At 44.5% G+C, this 19,793-nt stretch overlaps 1 protein-coding gene across 1 annotated transcript in view; it reads left to right on the forward strand.

The window, feature by feature from the left end:
• SLC22A16 (solute carrier family 22 member 16) overlaps nucleotides 1-4,904 on the forward strand; it is a 165,560-nt gene extending 160,656 nt beyond the window's left edge. The window contains exons 6-8 of the mRNA XM_073576007.1: nucleotides 908-1,017; nucleotides 2,260-2,359; nucleotides 2,745-4,904. Coding sequence (XP_073432108.1) covers nucleotides 908-1,017; nucleotides 2,260-2,359; nucleotides 2,745-2,951 — 417 coding nt within the window. The 3' untranslated portion in view covers nucleotides 2,952-4,904. The remainder of the gene's footprint in view (nucleotides 1-907; nucleotides 1,018-2,259; nucleotides 2,360-2,744) is intronic.
• The last annotated feature ends 14,889 nt before the right edge of the window (nucleotides 4,905-19,793 follow it).

Consider the following 19,793-nt stretch of genomic DNA (forward strand, 5'->3'; position numbering starts at 1 on the left):
CTCGTTTGCCGTACTGCTGTGACCTCTGTTTTGCCTGACTCTGAGTTGTTGTATGGTGTCCTGTCCTATCTGTAAACAGGACGCTAAGCCCCACCTCCTTGCATTCACATGACCATAGGTCCCGTGCTAGATTATTCAGTTTCAGTGTCCGCAGGTCCTATGCTTCTTTACCTTCTAGCGCTGACTGGACCCTGACACTATTAGCCTGAAGCACGCATGGTCACCTCTGCTGACCTGCTCCACAGGTATCTATTAGCACTGCTTCTGTACTCAGGACATGCGCACTGGCTCTATGAGCAAGTGCAGTGCGGTGTCTCTGACACTTTTGTTGTTTACTGTAAAAAGCAGCTTTTACTTAACATAAAAAAGCAGCAAAAACAACACTTGTGAGCATAGCCTTAGGGTTAAGAGCAGGAATTATGAAAGCAAACAAACCAAGGTATCAACTGGGCCTCGTCACCAGCCCTGGACTTCCCATGTCAATAGAGAGACATGTGGCGGTGTTAGGAATATCACGTTATGACAAATTCCTCCATGCTTCACAGTGACCCTTAGCAGTGCCAAACAGAATGTCCCAAATGAATGACCTCAGTAGCCTCTGAAAAAAAATTTCATAGCACCTTGTCACTAGGACTCAGAAAATACAATACTTACTTTCTTCATGCTCTAGTCTCTTCACCAGCTAGAGCCAAGTCCTCAGGAGAATAGGCACATTGGAATTCCTTGGAAGTAAGATGTCAGGAATAAGCAGGCTGTGATAGAACATTTCTGCCAGCACAGTAAAACCATCCTGCTCAATCTGGGACAGATTGAAGGCATGAATAAACAACATCTTTATTGGACATATTACACAACTCCACCCTTTTAACACATACGTTTGAGGCTAACCCATTTTTTTGTATTACAGGAATACAATACAGCAACCATTGTTATGAGCATGGCAGGAAAGTTTTCAATAGGTATTGCATTTGGATTAATTTACCTGTACACAGCGGAACTATATCCAACAGTCATACGGTAAGAGGATTTGCTAGACTGGTATAACCTATGAAGTATTCCTTATACTTAAAGGGAACCTGTCACCAGTTTTAGCCGATATGAGAAATGGCCATCACCTTTCAGGGCTGATATACAGCATTCTATAATGCTGTATATCTGTCCCCAAACTGACCTGTAAGAGAAGAAAAATAACTTTTATTATACCCACTTGAGGGGTGGTTCGGTCCGAGTGGTGCAGTTGGTCTTGGTCCGGCGTCTCCCATCTTCTTGCAAAAGCCGTCGTCCTGCTTGGTTCATGTGGATGACGTGTCCCTACATCATTCACACAGTCTCCTCGGCATCGTGCTCCTGCACAGGCCTACTTCTCTGATCTGTTGAGGTTCAGAGCAAGGTACTTCAATGCGTATATGCCGGGGGTCTTTGACCTTTCCCAGGTGCTTTAAGTGGAGTCTATCACCCTCCAAATACCTTTTAGAGTAACTGTACAGTGATATAGCAGACTTTCCCCCTATAAAAATCATACTAGCACTGTACTTGTTAAAGCTATAGAGCTTGTGAAAATAACTTTTAATCCATATGCAAATGAGGGGGCAATGGTGAACCCATGACATGTCCAGGAGTTGGGTGCATTGTTACCCTCCTTATTTTGCTTTTTGGGGACTGCCATAACTAGTGAAGGACAACTCTAGCTCCTAGAGCGAACACTGCCCAGAGTAAGTGCGCATTCGCAGTGACACTATGATGTTGGCTCTGCCAGCTGCGCACAAAAAGTGGCTGGGCGCGTTGTTCTGCCAGGCACTTCTGCGGACTCCATTTGCTATACTTCCTGGTGTATGAGCATCATCAGCATAAAGGAACCACAAAGGAAACGCGCCCATACATTGTGTGCTCGCGGCCAGTACAGCCAGCATCAGTGCCCATACAAGCAGGGCAGTGTTTGGTCTAGGAGTGAGCGATGTCCATTACAAGCTAGGGCAGTCTTCAAGATGTCAGTTGAGGGGAAGTTACAATGCACCCAGTTTATGGCCACTCCATTGATGCACCGAAGCCCCATTATTTGCATATAGATTAAAAGTTTTTTTACGAAACACTGTACCAGGAACAGGTGGAGTGCTAGTTTAATTGTTGTAGGGGTGAAGTCATCCATATCACTGTATAGATAGTCTAAAAGGAATTTTGGAGATGACATTATCTTTTAAGATGTTACTTACAAAATTTATCTGGTGTCATTTTGAGCAGTTCTTTTTCTTGCCATTGTAGATCCTTGGCTGTTGGTAGCGGGAGCATGATGTGTCGGATTGGCAGTGTGGTTGCTCCATTCTGCGTTTACCTGACAGAAGTATGGATATTCATGCCACAGGTAAAGGCTCTTAGACTCCTCTAACCTTATTGGCAAATATATCACAATAACACAGGAGTTAATTCTTCCATATTTCTATGGTTTAAAAATGTTATGTGACTTTCTCATTTTTCTTTTACGGAGGGAAGTCATCAATCAATTTTTGCCACTTTTTGTTTAAACTGAGCAAAAATTTTATGCAAATTGTGGGTTGTGCCAAGTTTGTTTGCGAAGTGTGCCTGGTTTTCATAGCAGTAGATTTAATTTTTTGTCTTTTTAGCTCCAGTGAGGTATAGTTTAACACTGGCACATGAGATGGCGGACTTAATAAATTTGCCCTTGTAACTTTATGGTGGCTTTCCATACTATATTAGCCCAAAGTAACATTTAATTTGTATTTTCTCAGCTACTTGTAGGCATCATGGCCTTAGTTACTGGTATTTTAACACTCATGCTCCCGGAAACACTTGGAAAACCACTTATGAACACTATGGAAGAAGCTACAGAAGTACAGAAAATGGAAGAAAGCAAAAGGAAAACACTACTGGAACCTAATGGCATTGTGATGGAAAAACTAGAATCTTCTGGTGCAGATATCTCCGATGAATTTTGATGCACAGATTCTAAAGCTTCATACCATGTCATATGCATTCTCATATACACAATAATCCTCTTGAAAACCAATTATCTTTTTTTGTATGGTGTAAAAAGTTTGCAGGACAGACTGATACTACCCATATAACATAGAAAATCAAAGTCACAAACACCAATTTCTATGAAACAACTCGAGTCATTGCAGTTTTTGAATTTTGACAATCTGCAAAAGAAAAAATGGTTAAAGGCTATGAACACTTTCATGTAGATTTTTTGCAATATTCATTTGCTTCCTAAATGTAAAGTTAAGCAACTTTCCAACTAGTCTTCATTATATTTTAAGCATTTTGCTGCTGCAGTGTCTGCAAGTCCTTTATCTAGCTGCCTGCTTTTCAAAACCAATTCAAATCAGAGCTTCTGCACCTGGTTCTGATGGCTCTCACTGTTCTGCCCTTCCCTTATCAAAGTGTAAGGCTAGTTCCACAGTCTATCATTCACTGTCCAAGTACGTACTATGAAATCTGGACCAGCTGTCTGACCCAAACTCAACTGATTGATATTTGAGCAGCTGGAAGTGCCACTCTCCCTCCTTTTTCCTTCAACTGATTCATACATATATACCTGTGAGGCTGTTGAATTTTGGTCAAGTAATATGTTGCCAGTCCAGACATTGTGATCCATATGTCAAATATGTAAAACTGGAATTAGAGATATCAGTTGGGTAGGCGAGGTGATTATACACATATCTCAACTTATGTAGAGATAAGAGAAAGTATCTGTGGTCTCAGGGATAGTGCAGGTGCAGTGGAAAGAATGGAAAGAAAAGACAAGACAAAGAGAAAAGCACAAAAAGATTAAAGAAGTTCAGTATTAGAGCTATGCTGATACTTAAACTATATACACAGAGTTCTTATCCAGCATGTATTCCTGGGATGGAAACTCCCACAAGAGAAACGTGGAGCAGGTTGTAAACTGGTAGTGGCTGGGTTGAGAATGAATGAAGGAATGAAGATTGTAGTTTTGTTTTTAACTAAAGGTATCTACAAACGCATATAAAAATATATAGTTTTCCATGTCAGAGGTGTCCATAGCCTTTAACGTCTCTCACCTCAATACCATACCAGGGCAAACTCATACCATAACACTTGATTCATACTCTTGACAGTTGCTTTATAGCTGTAACTGATTATGGGATCATTTTATTTTTTCTTGAACTAATGGACTAATCAACTCTGAATCACAATGACATTGTCATGGTTAGGACATGGTTAATGTCCTGTTCTCACAGGGTTAACTTTTGCCGGCCTCTCTTTGGATCTGGGAGGGGTATTTATACTCACTCCAGACTAGGATTTCCTGTCAGCTATACTGTTATTCTCGCTGTGTGTCTGACTCCTGGTGTGCTTGTATACTGCATTGCTTGTTTGATTCCCATGTATGACCTCGTCTGTCCCCTCACTCTGTTCTCTGTCTCACGTTTGGGTACTATCGTCTTCTCCGGTTCTTACCTCCTGGCTTGGCTATCGTTACTCCGTTACAGTTTGTCCCTATTGTACCGCCTACTGCCCGTTCTGGTTTTCTGATCTATTGCTACGTCCTGACTATCCGTTCTGTCTAACCCTTTGGTATTGTTGTGCTATCTCGTGCTTTGACCCCAGCTTAATCTGGTTTACGTCTCTGCCTATGCCCCTTCGTAACTTGTCCCTCAGTTACCTTTCTAGGAGTTTTCCTTTAGCTCCTAGCTCTGTGGAGCTTTGGTCACGCCTCCAGCAGTCACATGCTTCAGGCCCTGTTAGTCTGAAGCACGCATCTTCACCGCTGCTGCCCCGCTCCACAGGTATCTTTGAGCACTATTTTTGTACTCAGGGCATGCGCACTGGCTCAGTGAGCAAGTGCAGTGCGGTGTTCCTGACATTATAGCTGACATTATAGCTGTCCTTGTCTGGAGTGAGTATAAATACCCCTCCCAGATCCAAAGAGAGGCCGGCAAAAGTTAACCCTGTGAGAACAGGACATTAACCATGTCCTAACCATGACAGACATTCAAGCTGCTACTATGAAGACAAACATTTTTAGTTTTACAATTTGGTTTAGATTTATTTTGCTTTTAACTGTTTTGTTTATATCATGGAAAAGATTCGTAGAATTAAGTTAATAAATATTTTGAACAAGTACAAGTTAAGAATGTGTAGCTTGCAGTCCATTCTATTAGGTGTGTAAATTAGACAGTGAAGGTTGTTTGCTTTAGCACATATTTTATAATGTGACCTGAAATGTCTGTAGAAAATGCTCAGCATATTTAATCATAGAACGAAAAAGGAGGTTTGTTCAGCTCACCTCATGTATGAAAATATTGAAAACAGACGAACTCTCAAGAGGTGCGCAAACAATGAATCCTGGTTGGGGAGGATGCTTACGAAGTCTGTGAAAAATTGGTAGTTTGTTCAACACTCAATCTTCATATAAAAAAAGAAATCTTATGGTTCCATTTAAAAAAAATAGAAAAACACACAAGTTTAAAAACAAGACATCCTGAAAAAATTCTCATGCAAGTAGTTCTTAATCATGGCATAAATGTTAGTCAATTCTCTGTTTTATATATGTGTCTGTATTCAGACAATTAGCTGGGAAACCCAACCCAAACTGGGTTCAATTAATGAACAAGCTAATATGGAATAAATCCAAAAAATTCTGCTACAATCCCACTATAAAGTTGGACATACTGTAAAAAAAAAATAATGAAATATTATGATAAGAATATATCTTCAATAAATATATGCAAGATCTGAACAAAGCTTCATGCCAGAGGGGTATCTTTCATCTAATGCCAGTATCCAAAATGCCTTTTTGTTATGAACTTTCTTTTGCAAGTCTCCCTCTATAATAGTTTTTGTAACAACTTCTCTGCCAATGGCCATGAAATCTGTAATAGAATGGTCAGCCATAATATACTGAACAGCCATGTTGTGCCTAGCAGCCATTCTGGGCAAACTGTAGCAAACTCTATCAACTTTGCAGCTGATAAGATGCAGTTTCTGAAGTTGTCCCCAGTGTCGAGACATAAATAACATGTGTCACTATTAAATATAGAAGTCCAAAGAAAGATAAACTAGAATAGGTGCAGTGGCTCGTGGTGGTTGGTAAGTGGTGACATATGGTAGTTAAGGATGAACAAATAGCTTCAGATAAGTTTGTATCCGAATAGCTATAGTGCTTACCAAATAGCTGCATCGGGAACCCGGATACCTGGAGCGCTCCCGATAATCAGCTGTTCGGTGCCACAGCTGCATGTGTCGCGGCCATGTGACAGTCACAACACATGAATGGAGAGCCCAACGAACAGGCTAATGGTAGTGAGAAGTGAATATGTTGAATTGATATAGAAGCTTAGTTGTCAAAGAGTTATGTCAGTTCAGGCACTTTCAAAGACCAGAGATGTCAGTGATGACAACAATAATGAATTAGAAGGAAAACGGAGACCTATAGGATTATAATGAGTTTTGCCGCAATGCTCGTAAATATTCTCATGTTGTATCATTGAATGATTTGTTCTACAATCTATAGACCTTTCTCTTCAGTATGTAGTTTCCTTTGCCTAACCATATATAAAAAGCCCCTATACCCTAGTTCCGGGCTGCCGCTTTTTTGTCTGGACATCTGTGTGTGTCCTCATGCTTCAGCTAACATGTCTTCTGTATCAGCTCTGTCCTTCTCTGATAAACCTCAGTCCCTGCTTCAAGACGGATTGTCTACAGAGTCTTCTCAGACTTTGCAAAGCTCAGACTTTCTTACAGCTGGTGAGCTACAGCTAAAAGAAGAAGCCCAGGAGGGCTGTCACCAGCAGAAGCTCAGAGGAATCTGTAGGTTAGAGCTAGAGAATGGATTGGAAAAAGTGTGGTGTCATGTGGAAGTCGTTCAAAGGAAGCCAGATGGAAAGAGAATCTCTTGTGAGTGCTTCCAAGTCTGCCCAATTGTTAATAAGAAAACTACTAAAAAATAAGGACTAAAAAAAAATATATGCAACCAAGAAAAAGAAACCTCTACGTAAGTTATCTACAAGGATGTGGGAAAAGAGTTTTGCGTCACGGTAGCAAAGAAGCTTTAAAAGACGGAATGGAGATGCCAGGTAAGCGTAGCAAAAGAGGCTCTAGCGCAACCACACCTCTTTTAGTTGATCCAAGCTGACACATGTCCTCCATACAGAGAAGTGTGAATATCTAACTTTTGCTGAAGTCGCATTTGTTGATACCAGAGCAGAGGAAAAAACGTCCTTGTAGTCTTCTGGTATAGAGCGGTAATGGAAGCACAGTCCCTCATTTTATGCCCCACCCAACAAAGCCCCTCATTTCATAGTCAATTAAGATAAGAATTTAAAAAAAAGCTTAGACTTTCCCAATCCAGGCTCCCCATCCACCATCTCTTCTATGAAGTACAGCAGTGGGTGCTTGGCGGGACAATGATGTCACTGCATTGCGCCATCCGACATCTGAGTGCGCCTTCTACATCAAAATGCAGATTGGACTTTGTCTTGCTGGAGTTCACGGCAGAGCAGGAGGCTGATGACAGCTCCTTTGCTCCTGTCCCAGGCGGTGCTGACATCTATTGTATGCGCATCTGACAGATGAAAATATAATTGAGTGCAGGGAAGGAGCGATGATCGGGTCGCAGGCAGAGAGAGGGGTGTGCGATGTCAGTCACTGGCACTTCTCCCATGAGTGCCTGTGCCCCAGCCATCACTGTGCTGAATGCCTGCAGCTGGAAGAAAGAGCTGGTTAACCACAGGCATTCAGCAGTCTTTTTTCAAAGTGTGCACAGTTCGCATAGGCAAGAGGTAGAGCACCTGGGTCGCCCTCCCAGGGCTGTGGGGTACTCGGTACTGGGCCGGTGTCAGCGGGATGTGTCACAGCAGCAGTGGCCCGGTCCGTGGCCCTGGGCGCCCAAGTAATGGGGGAATTGAAATGGTGAAATGTAATTGTTAGAATGAATAGTTTGTGACGCCAAGTTGGGTCGCCCTCACAGGGCTGTGGGGTACTCGGTACCGGGCCGGTGTCAGCGGGATGTGTCACAGCAGCAGTGACCCGGTTCGTGGCCCTGAGCGCCCACGTAATGGGGGAATTGAAATGGTGAAATGTAGTTGTTTGAATGAATAGTTTGTGATGCCACCTGTGGTATTCGGCAAGTGAGATGTTAAGCCGATGCTGCATGCAGATCCTCTGGGACTGGTGGTGTGTTGCAGCCAAGATGGTGAAGCTCCCCACAGGTGGAGCTGTAGTCCCAGGGCAGTGTAGATGTAGGGGTAGAGGAGAGGCACAGGCGGTGTAGAAGCTGGTACCCAGATGTAGTGGTACAGGGTGTGATAGCGCAGGAATAATTGGAGGACACCAGAGCATGTAGTTCCAAAGCTTTACTCACAGTCTGTAGTACACACAGGTACCTGCCTCCGTGCTGTGTCCTCCGGGTCAGGGACTCAGTCAACCTCCAGGTCAGATGGAATGCTCCCTTCCAACACTCCGCCAACATGTGCCTTTCCGAACGTCTCCTCTTATAGCGCCTTTGGTGTGAAGTACTCCTAGTACTGAGTTACACTGGAGTTCCTCCTGACAGATGTTCCCAAGAACTATACTTGTACAGCAGACAGCTGTAGCCTGCTTCGGGGACTCCTCACTCCTGAGTCCCGGCTCAATATCCAAGTTGCTGTTGTGCCCTCAAGTCTTAGATGGGAGTAGTGCATTTACAGCACACTACTCCACCGGTGTCTACTGTAGGACCATTAGTATCCATACAACCTCTGGGATCGGGCCCCGGCCTTGCGCTTAGAACTTCTAGTCAGGGTTCTCTCCTAACCCACGTCCTCTGTTCCCTTTTACTCCTACGTCCCGTACTAGTCTCTCCTTCTTATGGAAGATCAGGTTTCTGTTCAATGTCTTTCTCCTTCTTTCCTTTCCCGTGCCAGCAGACCCAGGTCACTGAGATCTGCTGCAGCACCTCCTTCCTCCATCCCTCTCCCAGGGATCTTCTCTCCTCACTCCTCTGAACTGAACTAGACTCAACTGAACTGACTTGACTCAACTCCTAAACCTTCCCGCTCTTTTATGTATTCTAACTCCATCCGCCTCCCAGCACGTTTCGTGTTCCAAGCAGGGAGCTACCAAAGGTGCTCTGCTACACTCCAAGCAGGGAACCACCAAAGGTGCTCTGCTACACTCCAAGCAGGGAGCCGCAATGTGGCTTTGCTGAACTACTGTGTTGTGTGGGATGCAAGTGTTGGAGCATGGTCAGGAGCCTCCAACTTACCTGGATGGTGGGGTACCACACCTCAGGAGGAGGTGCAGTACCTCTGCGGCAACTGAATCCTCAGGGGCGCCACATTTCCCCCCCATTAAACACAGCACGTCCGCGGGCTGCAAGTTAAACAAAGTTGACAATACAGGAACATACAAATTTGTATATTGCTAATAAACATTTCTTATCTAATCTACTCAATATGAGAGACACTCATTCTTGAACGTTGCAAACAATTCTTAGTTCACTATCTAAAGTCTTAATTCAAAAGTGCAAGTTTCATCATCAACCTATTTCTTGTTCATCTTTCCTTTTTCACATTTTCTACCTTTCTGTCATTAGCTTAAAGTGATAACCGCTGATACCTGGTTCATCACCTACATTTTCCAAATCTTCATTCTTTTTTCAAATCTCTCATCTCTTTATTAAAACATTCCTACATCTTATATGAAAGCTATCATAAGACACATTATCAAATACTTCACATTAAAACTTTCAATAATTCTTGTAACTGCTGGACACCGCTCCCAGCCGGGATCTCTTGCAGTGTCCTTTTATTGGAGTCATGCTCCAGATGAGGTAGACGTTATCTTCGCAAAGTGTCTATGTAAAATCAAGAGAGGGCACCTAAAGAGGTGCAACTATTTACAATAACAGTTCTGGACCATTCAGCGTTCATGATCTCTGCAGGACTGGTGTTGATCCAGCTTGGCACATGGGGGTAGGCACAAACACTGTTTTAGTAATCACTGGGGGTGAAGGGGCAGTAGACGGTTTTTGCCTGCAGGTCTTGATGAGATCCTCCGGGACCCGTCTGATATTCATTGCATACCAGCCTCTCAATCCTTCATGTCTGGTAAACGTCACATGATCTGCCGGGTATAGGTTTCTGGCAGGGTGCCCCTTCCTCAAGTGTGACTCCACATCCCTCCAATTGAAGAACAGATCGGAGATTCGGCTGGGGTCATGGATGAAGCCGAACCCCCTCACGTGGTTCACATTTAAAACGTATCCCCAACCTGCTGAGTCCCGGGGGCCGTAGTGACCGGCACGGACCTGCTCTTTCCGGTCCAAATCAGGGCCTAGCACAGCCAACTTGCACTGCTCCCTCGCCCACTGCTCGGCTGCCAGCTGACGTATGGTCGCTTGGCAGCTAGCCCAATTTTCATCTTCCTCCCTTTCTTCCTGAGACCGATCCCGGCTCGTTGTGTACCGCAGCACCACCATTAGGGGCTCCGGTGTCCTCCCCGGGGGACTGGAATCCCGGTCCCAGACCAGATCCAACACGACCTGGCCAGCCGCTGTGACCGCGGTACACCCCAAGGCCTTCCCAGGTGTAGGGGCATCAGACATACCTGGAGTCTCCTGGCGGTGCGGCCTCTGCTCTGGTGCAGGCATAGTGGCGATGGACGCCGTTTGGTGGGATACCGGGAACGGCGGGGGAGCCAATGGCAGCTCCGGATCCACAGGGGTCTCTGGAGGGACCTGCGTGGCCACGTCAGGTCCGGACGGGAGCTCTTCTTCCTCCGCTTCGGCTCCCAGGGCCTTGTACAACTCCTCCGGTGGTGGCGGCAGAGAGGGAACAATATACGCTGCCGGTCGTATGGCAGCAGTCACAGGCTCCACAGGGTCTGCCTGGAAAAGATCCAGCGGCAGGTACCGGTGTCGCAGGTACCGAAGGTGTAGGCCCCTCCTGGGCGCGCTGCAGATTTAAGGTCCATAGCGCTTCCTGCCTTAGTTGCAAGTGGCGCGTCAGCTGGGCTATTTCGTCCTCCAGCTGCTGGCGGTTCATCTGAGACACTGGGTTGGAGCCTTCAGCCATGGCGCCAGGGAGGTCCAGCATAACCTCCTTGCGTTCCGCAGGCCTCCTCCCTTCTCTTTCCAAGATGGTGCTCTGGCGTTCTTCCTGTCTCGGCTCCTTTCCTGCCACTGGCTTCGCTCCTCCTTCTTGGGGCGGCGTCTTCTTCCAGCTCCTCCATACCAAGCCAGTATACGAACCCCTCGGGGGGTGGGCCATGTTGCTGTTGCATAGTATTTCAGGCAGGGGAGGCCCAGGACAGTTCGCGGTCTTTTCTTAGGACCTCCCATGTTGTCACGCCCTTCTTCACCGCACCAGCGGCCATTTTTAGCATTCATTTTACAGTCTATTAAATTGGGTCCTCTGCACATTTTCAAAAACTTTAAGTCTTAGGCACACAGAACCCGATGGCATCGGGTCTCGTCATCCTGTTCGTAACGCCAAGTTGGGTCGCCCTCACAGGGCTATGGGGTACTCGGTACCGGGCCGGTGTCAGCTGGATGTGTCACAGCAGCAGTGACCCGGTCCGTGGCCCTGGGCGCCCACGTAATGGGGGAATTGAAATGGTGAAATGTAGTTGTTTGAATGAATAGTTCGTGACGCCACCTGTGGTATTCGGCAAGTGAGATGTTAAGCCGACGCTGCATGCAGATCCTCTGGGACTGGTGGTGTGTTGCAGCCAAGATGGTGAAGCTCCCCACAGGTGGAGCTGTAGTCCCAGGGCAGTGTAGATGTAGGGGTAGAGGAGAGGCACAGGCGGTGTAGAAGCTAGTACCCAGATGTAGTGGTACAGGGTGTGTTAGCGCAGGAATAATTGGAGGACACCAGAGCATGTAGTTCCAAAGCTTTACTCACAGTCTGTAGTACACACAGGTGCCTGCCTCCGTGCTGTGTCCTCCGGGTCAGGGACTCAGTCAACCTCCAGGTCAGATGGAATGCTCCCTTCCAACACTCCGCCAACATGTGCCTTTCCGAACGTCTCCTCTTATAGCGCCTTTGGTGTGAAGTACTCCTAGTACTGATTTACACTGGAGTTCCTCTTGACAGATGTTTCCAAGAACTATACTTGTATGGCAGACAGCTGTAGCCTGCTTCGGGGACTCCTCACTCCTGAGTCCCGGCTCACTATCCAAGTTGCTGTTGTGCCCTCAAGTCTTAGATGGGAGTAGTGCATTTACAGCTCACTACTCCACAGGTGTCTACTGTAGGACCATTAGTATCCATACAACCTCGGGGACCGGGCCTCGGCCTTGCGCTTGTAACTTCTAGGCAGGGTTCTCTCCTAACCCACGTCCTCTGTTCCCTTTTAATCCTACGTTCTGATCTAGTCTCTCCTTCTTATGGAAGATCAGGTTTCTGTTCAATGTCTTTCTCCTTCTTTCCTTTCCCGTGCCAGCAGACCCAGGTCACTGAGATCTGCTGCAGCACCTCCTTCCTCCATCCCTCTCCCAAGGATCTTCTCTCCTCACTCCTCTGAACTGAACTGAACTAGACTCAACTGAACTGAACTGACTCAACTCCTAAACCTTCCCACTCTTTTATGTATTCTAACTCCACCCGCCTCCCAGCACATTTCGTGTTCCAAGCAGGGAGCCACCAAAGGTGCTCTGCTACACTCCAAGCAGGGAGCCACCAAAGGTGCTCTGCTACACTCCAAGCAGGGAGCCGCAATGTGGCTTTGCTGAACTACTGTGTTGTGTGGGATGCAACTGTTGCAGTGGGAATCTGATAGTGTGAGAGGGGGAGAAGACTTGGAAAATTGGGAGACCAAAGAAAAAAAAGAGAGGACATGGATCAAAAAACTAAACTATTATGGGACTAATTATTTTGGTACTAATACTTTGCTGATTAGTTAGGATTTTGTGCTTTTTCTTTACCTATCAGTTACTCTGGGAGTTCATCATTTGAAGGGTTGTTTGGTTGTTGTTTTAGATTGTGAGCCCCTTCGAGGACAGTGCAAATAATGTCTGTAAAGCGGAATTAATGGCACTATATAAATGAGTAAAATAAATAAAAAATAAATATATGTTTACAAAATCCTTGAGTTAGGGTGTGTGCACACGCTGCGGATCTGCAGCAGTTTTTGCTGCGGTGTACAGTAGCATTCTAACCTATGGGGAGAAAAAACGCTGTGCAGATGCTGCGGAATTTTACATGCGGATTTGCTGCGGTTTCAAAACCGCAGAAAGAATTGACATGTCAATTCTTTCTGCGGATTCCGCTGTGGTTTGCCATCTCCTCCATTGTGGAGATGAAAAACCGCAGGCTAATCCGCAGGTAAAACCGCAGGTCTTTTGACCTGCAGATTTACCTGCGGATTTTACTAAATCCGCGCGGCCAAATCCGCAGAGCATTCCACAGCGTGTGCACATACCCTTAACCACTGGGGTGTTAGATAAAATGTTGGGACGCAGCAGACATATTATGAGTGGTGGGGTTTAAAATATCTCTCGAAGTTCCTAAATATTACATATGACATTGCTCATACTGTAAGATATTAACAACATGTGTGAAACGTCAATTAAGGAAATATTTTAATTTTTACTATTTTATGTAGACAGAAATGTTTTGGCGTTGTTCATAAATTTACGCAAACTACACTTGTATCTACACACTTGTGAAAATGTTTTATGTCTAGTTTATCTGGAAATTGAATGCTGGACAAACTACTAATTTTCCTCTGTCTATAATTCCAGATTAGTTTTGCTCAATTCATCCCTAGGCTATACCATATAGTAAGACAATCAAATACTAAAAACAATTTGATTTAGCAATGTAGCTAAATAACTGTTCAAATATTCATTTTTTATATTTTTTTCAAATATATCATAGTTTGTGTAATGTGAAATAATTTGAAAGCCTTACAAAAGAATATGACTGCCAACTAGAGTTGAGCGAAACGGTTCGGTCAAATTCATAACTTTCGCTAAAGTCGGGTTTTCATGAAACGAAACCCGACCATAGTGTGAGGTCAGCCATGAGGTCGGCGACCAGAGCGCCAAAGTCGCGTTTCAAATGATGCTTCCAGCACCCTTTTTCAGCCAATGATGTCGGACGCACACTGTGGGCAACGCGATGACATGGGCAGCGGTCACCACCATCTTTGAGAAGGGCATGCAAGTGATTGACTTGCTTTGTGTGGCGTCACAGGGGCTATAAAAGGGCGTGCACGCCGACCGCCATCTTACTTCTGCCGATCTTAGCATAGGGAGAGGTTGCTGCTGCTGATTCTGAATAAGGGAGCGCGTTAGGCAGGGAAGAAGAAAAAAACTGCTTCTGCTGGTAGTGATTTTCACTGTACAACACAACAGTTTGTGTGCAGTGACAGGGGAGGATATATTTTTGTGCATCAGTTCTGTTGGTTATTAGGCTGCCTTATAAGGCTCCCTGATAGCTGCATTGCTGTTTGCACACTGCTGTGCAAACTGCTTTTTTAAAAGCAAAAATACTTTTCTTCCTCTTTTCTGCACAGTTACCAAGCGTTCATTTTTCCACACTTTTGTGTGCAGCAGTCCTGCTTTTAGGCTGCCTGCTGCCATATTTGGACTGAGAGAATCATTGTCAGCCTCCTAAAATCACTAGGGAGATTCAAATTCTTCCCAATATTACATACACTTTGTACCTTGTCATACACCAGCCAATTTCAGCCTGTTAAATTGAGATGTAATCTATAGTGGGCCTGAGATAATGGTTCAGCCTCCTAGAAATCTCTAGGGAGATTCAAATTCTCCCCAATACTATATACACCTTGTACCTTGTCATACACCAGCCAATTTCAGCCTGTTAAATTGAGGTGTAATCTATAGTGGGCCTGAGATAATAGTTCAGCCTCCTAAAATCTCTAGGGAGATTCAAATTCTCCCCAATACTATATACACCTTGTGCCTTGTCATACACCAGCCTATTTCAGCCTGTTAAATTGAGGTGTAATCTATAGTGGGCCTGAGATAATAGTTCAGCCTCCTAAAATCTCTAGGGAGATTCAAATTCTCCCCAATACTATATACACCTTGTACCTTGTCATACACCAGTCAATTTCAGCCTGTTAAATTGAAGTAATCTATAGCGGGCCTGAGATAATAGTTCAGCCTCCTAAAATCTCTAGGGAGATTCAAATTCTCCCCAATACTATATACACCTTGTACCTTGTTTTACAGTACCATATAGCTGGTGGTATTTTGGGTACATTTTCCCAAAAATGAGGAAGTATGGTGGAAAAGGCCGTGGAAGTGGGCGGGGGTTGCCAGCTGGTACTGATGGTGGTGGTGGTGCATCTGCTGGTAGTGGCAAAAGCACAATAGCACCTAAGGCAGGAGGTGTTGAGCCTGCGTCATCGTCTGGCTCCACAAGGCCTCGAAGGCTCCCTTTTCTGGGAGTAGGTAAACCGCTTTTAAAGCCGGAGCTTCAGGAACAAGTTTTGGCTTACATTGCTGACACAGCCTCCAGCTCTATTGCCTCCTCTTCTGAAGTTTCAAAAAATAAAAGCACTGAGTCGTCAGTGGAGGCTCCTGGTCAGGAACAACACCTTTCCTCGTGTCCTTCACCCCTACCAAAAGTGAAGGATGTGGCAGGCCACACTACAGATTACTTCATGGAGCTCTTTTCACATACCATGCCTTGGTTATCAAGTCAAATCGTGAATTCCCCAGTCCAAGATGAATTGGACATGGAGTGCACTGATGCACAGTCACTGCTAGATTTTTCTGCTGGTACATTCACTCAGAGCACTACATTGTCCTCGCAGTGTACTGAGCCAGAATCTGACCCTGATGAAACTCAGGTGCCCCTTCCCACATACTATACCACCTTACACGGTGACACAGAGGAAGGTGCACATGAAATTGAAGAGGAGGTGATGGATGACCCAGTTGTTGACCCAGATTGGCATCCATTGGAGGAAGAGGGTGCCGCTGCCAATAGCTCAGAGGAGGAGAAGGAGGAGGATCCACAGCAGGCATCGACATCACAACAGCTGTTATCTGGCTGGCCCGTAGCAGTCCAAAAACGGGTTACAAAAACCAAAAGAGTTGCAGGACAGCTGGGCCAGACGGTCAAATTAGCACAGCGTGCAAGGCCTCAAAATGTCTTCCATTGTAGGAAGAGTGCAGTGTGGCACTTTTTTGAACAAAATCCTAATGATCAGGCAAAGGTTAGAATCATAGAATCATAGAATCATAGAATCGTAGAGTTGGAAGGGACCTCCTGGGCCATCTGGTCCAACCCCCTGCTCAAAGCAGGATTCGCTAAATCAACCCAGTCAGATGTCTGTCCAGCCTCTGTTTGAAGACTTCCATTGAAGGAGAACTCACCACTTCTCGTGGCAGCCTGTTCCACTCATTGATCACTCTAACTGTCAAAAAGTTTTTTCTAATATCTAATCTGTGTCTCCTCCCATTCAGTTTCATCCCATTGCTTCTAGTCTTTCCTTGTGCAAATGAGAATAAAGTTGATCCTTCTACAATGTGACAGCCCTTTAGATATTTGTAGACAGCTATTAAGTCTCCTCTCAGTCTTCTCTTTTGCAAACTAAACATTCCCAAATCCTGCAACCTTTCCTCATAAGACAGGGTTTGCAGACCGGTCACCATTCTGGTCGCTCTTTTCTGAACTTGCTCCAGTTTGTTGATGTCTTTTTTAAAATGTGGTGCCCAAAACTGGACACAATATTCCAGATGAGGTCTGACCAAAGAGGAGTAGAGGGAAATAATGACTTCACGTGATCTAGACTGTATGCTTCTGTTAATACATCCTAGAATTGCATTTGCCTTTTTTGCTGCTGCATCACACTGTTGACTCATATTCAGTCTGTGATCTATTAGTATACCCAAGTCTTTTTCACATGTGCTGTCACTTAGCCCTATTCCTCCCATTCTATATATGCTTTTTCCATTTTTATTGCCCAGATGTAGTACTTTGCATTTCTCCCTGTTAAAAACCATTCTGTTAGTTGCTGCCCACTTCTCCAGTTTATTTAAATCTTTTTGAATCCTCTCTCTCTCTTCTCTAGTATTAGCTATCCCTCCTAGCTTTGTGTCATCAGCAAATTTAATCAGTTTACCCTCAATTCCTTCATCTAAATCGTTGATAAAGATGTTGAACAATACAGGGCCCAGGACAGAGCCCTGTGGGACCCCACTTGAGACATTCTTCCAACTTGATGTGCAGCCATTTACGACCACTCTTTGGGTCCGATCACTAAGCCAGTTATGAATCCACCTAACAGTTGCCTTGTCCATTCCATACTTAATCATTTTTTCAATAAGGATTGTATGAGAGACTTTGTCAAATGCTTTGCTGAAGTCAAGATATACTATATCTACAGCATTTCCTTGATCCACCCAATCAGTGATACCGTCATAGAAGGAAATTAAGTTAGTCTGACATGACTTATTAGTTACAAACCCATGCTGACTCTGTTTAATCACTTCATTCTTATCCAGGTATTGACATACATGTTGTTTAATAATTTGTTCAAAGATCTTTCCTGGTATAGAAGTCAGACTCACCGGCCTATAGTTACCTGGGTCCACCTTCTTCCCCTTTTTGAAGATAGGAACAACATTTGCTCTTCTCCAGTCTTCTGGCACTTCTCCTGTTCTCCAAGAATTTTCAAAGATTATAGAGAGGGGTTCAAAAATTTCTTCTGCTATCTCCTTCAGTACTCTGGGGTGTAATTCATCTGGACCTGGAGACTTGAATTCATTTAGGCTAGCTAAGTGTTTCCTCACTATCTTTCTGTTTATAGATATCCTGGATTCTTCTATTCCCTTAATAGGACAGTGAATAACAGTTGATGTTACATTTCCTTTCTGAGAGAAAACAGATGCAAAATAGGAATTTAAAAGTTCAGCCTTCTCAACATCCTGTCTTACCAATTCATCATTTTCATCCTGTAAAAATCCTATAGCATCTTTGACTTTTCTTTTACTTTTGACATATCCCCAAAATCCTTTATTATTGCTTTTGACATCTCTTGCAAGCCTCAATTCATTTTCAGCTTTAGCTAATCTGATTTGTGCCCTGCAGGTTCTGCAGACAGCATTATATTCTTCTTTAGATATGCCTCCCTCTTTCCATTTTATAAACATTTTTTTCTTCCTTTTTAGCATGTGCTTAAGTTCTGTGTTCATCCATCCTGGTTTCCTTAACTGCTTCCTATTCTTCCCTCTTTTCGGAATTGTTAACAACTGTGCTTTGAGAATTTCATTTTTCAAGATTTCCCATCCTTCCTGGACATTTTTGTCTTTAAGGATATCCAGCCATTGGATCCCTCCAATTCTCTTTCTGAATCCCTTAAAATCTGCCTTTCTGAAATCTAACCTTGACGTCTGAGTCTTCACAGGTCTTCCGCCTCTAGTTATCCAAAATTCTAAAATAGCATGGTCGCTACCTCCTAGGGTCCCAGCCACTTTTACCTCCTCAACCATTTCCTCCCTGTTTATAAGGATTAGATCCAAGGTAGCAGTTCCCCTTGTTTTCTCCCTTACCTTTTGGAAGATAAAGTTGTCAGCAAGAGAGGATAAGAATTTCCTTGACCTGTTAGTTTTGCCTGAGAGAGATTCCCAACAAATGTCTGGATAGTTGAAATCTCCCATGACAACTATGTCATATTTTTTGGAGAACTTGGCCATTTGATGCATAAAGAGTTCATCCATAGCTTCAGCTTGCACAGGCGGCCTGTAGTAAATGCCTACAATGGTGTCCTTTCCATTGTTCTGTCCTTGTATTCTTACCCAAACAGTTTCCACAGAACTCCCAGTCTCTGAAGCTTCAATCTCTGTGCAGATATACGCGTTTCTAACATACAATGCGACACCCCCTCCTCGTTTATCAAGTCTGTTTCTTGCAAATAAGTTGTATCCTTCTAGTCTTGTATTCCAATCATGTGTATTGTCCCACCAAGTTTCAGTGATTCCAATGACATCATATTTCTTTTCCTGTGTTAGTAGTTCCAATTCTCCTTGTTTGTTGCCCATGCTTTGTGCATTAGTATAGAAACATTTTAGTTTGTGATTGGTTTCTCTTTCTCCAATATTTTTATTAATTAGATTCTTTCGTCTTTGTTCTTCCTTTCCACTTCTAATAGCAGAGTTCTCAATAGCATTTGTCAGGTGTATGGCATTCTCTGGTCTTTTGCTTCCCTTCCCATGTTGTTCTAGTTTAAAGCTCTCCTTACAAGTGTAGCAAGGCAACTTCCAAATACATGCTTACCAGTCTTCGTAAGGTGCACCCCATCTCTAGCAAGTAGTCCATCGTATAAGTAGTTCACTCCGTGATCCAGAAATCCAATCTGTAAGAAGTGCGCAAAGACCTTTAGCCGAGGGAAAAATCTGAGAAATCTGAATACCAGTTGCATGCTTAGACATTTAACCAGCATGCCCTTGCAAGCGTGGACGGACTGCCAAAAATAACGTACCACATGTGCACCTGCTCCGAATGAAGGTAGTCAGCAATGCTACATTGCTTCCCCCACTGTAAGCCCACTGGTTAGCACACCACCAGCAGCAAATGTTGAGGTGTCGTCGCAAGGCCAAAGCAGTCAGGGAATCACAATTGTCAGGAACACCGCACTGAACTTGCTCACTGAGCCAGTGCGCGTGTCCTGAGTAAAGCGAACTGTGCTCAACGATACCTGTGGAGCGGGCAGCAGCCGGGTAGATGTGTACTTCAGAGCCGCAGGACCTGAAGCATGTGACTGCTAGGGGCGTGGCCTAAACTCCACAGAGCTAGGAGCTGCAAGAGAACTCCTAGCAGGGTAACTGCTAGACAAAGTTACCAAGG

This window comes from Dendrobates tinctorius, unplaced genomic scaffold, assembly GCF_039654945.1.
Source record: "Dendrobates tinctorius isolate UK_male_01 unplaced genomic scaffold, ASM3965494v1 ptg000046l, whole genome shotgun sequence".
Classification (NCBI taxonomy): domain Eukaryota; kingdom Metazoa; phylum Chordata; class Amphibia; order Anura; family Dendrobatidae; genus Dendrobates; species Dendrobates tinctorius.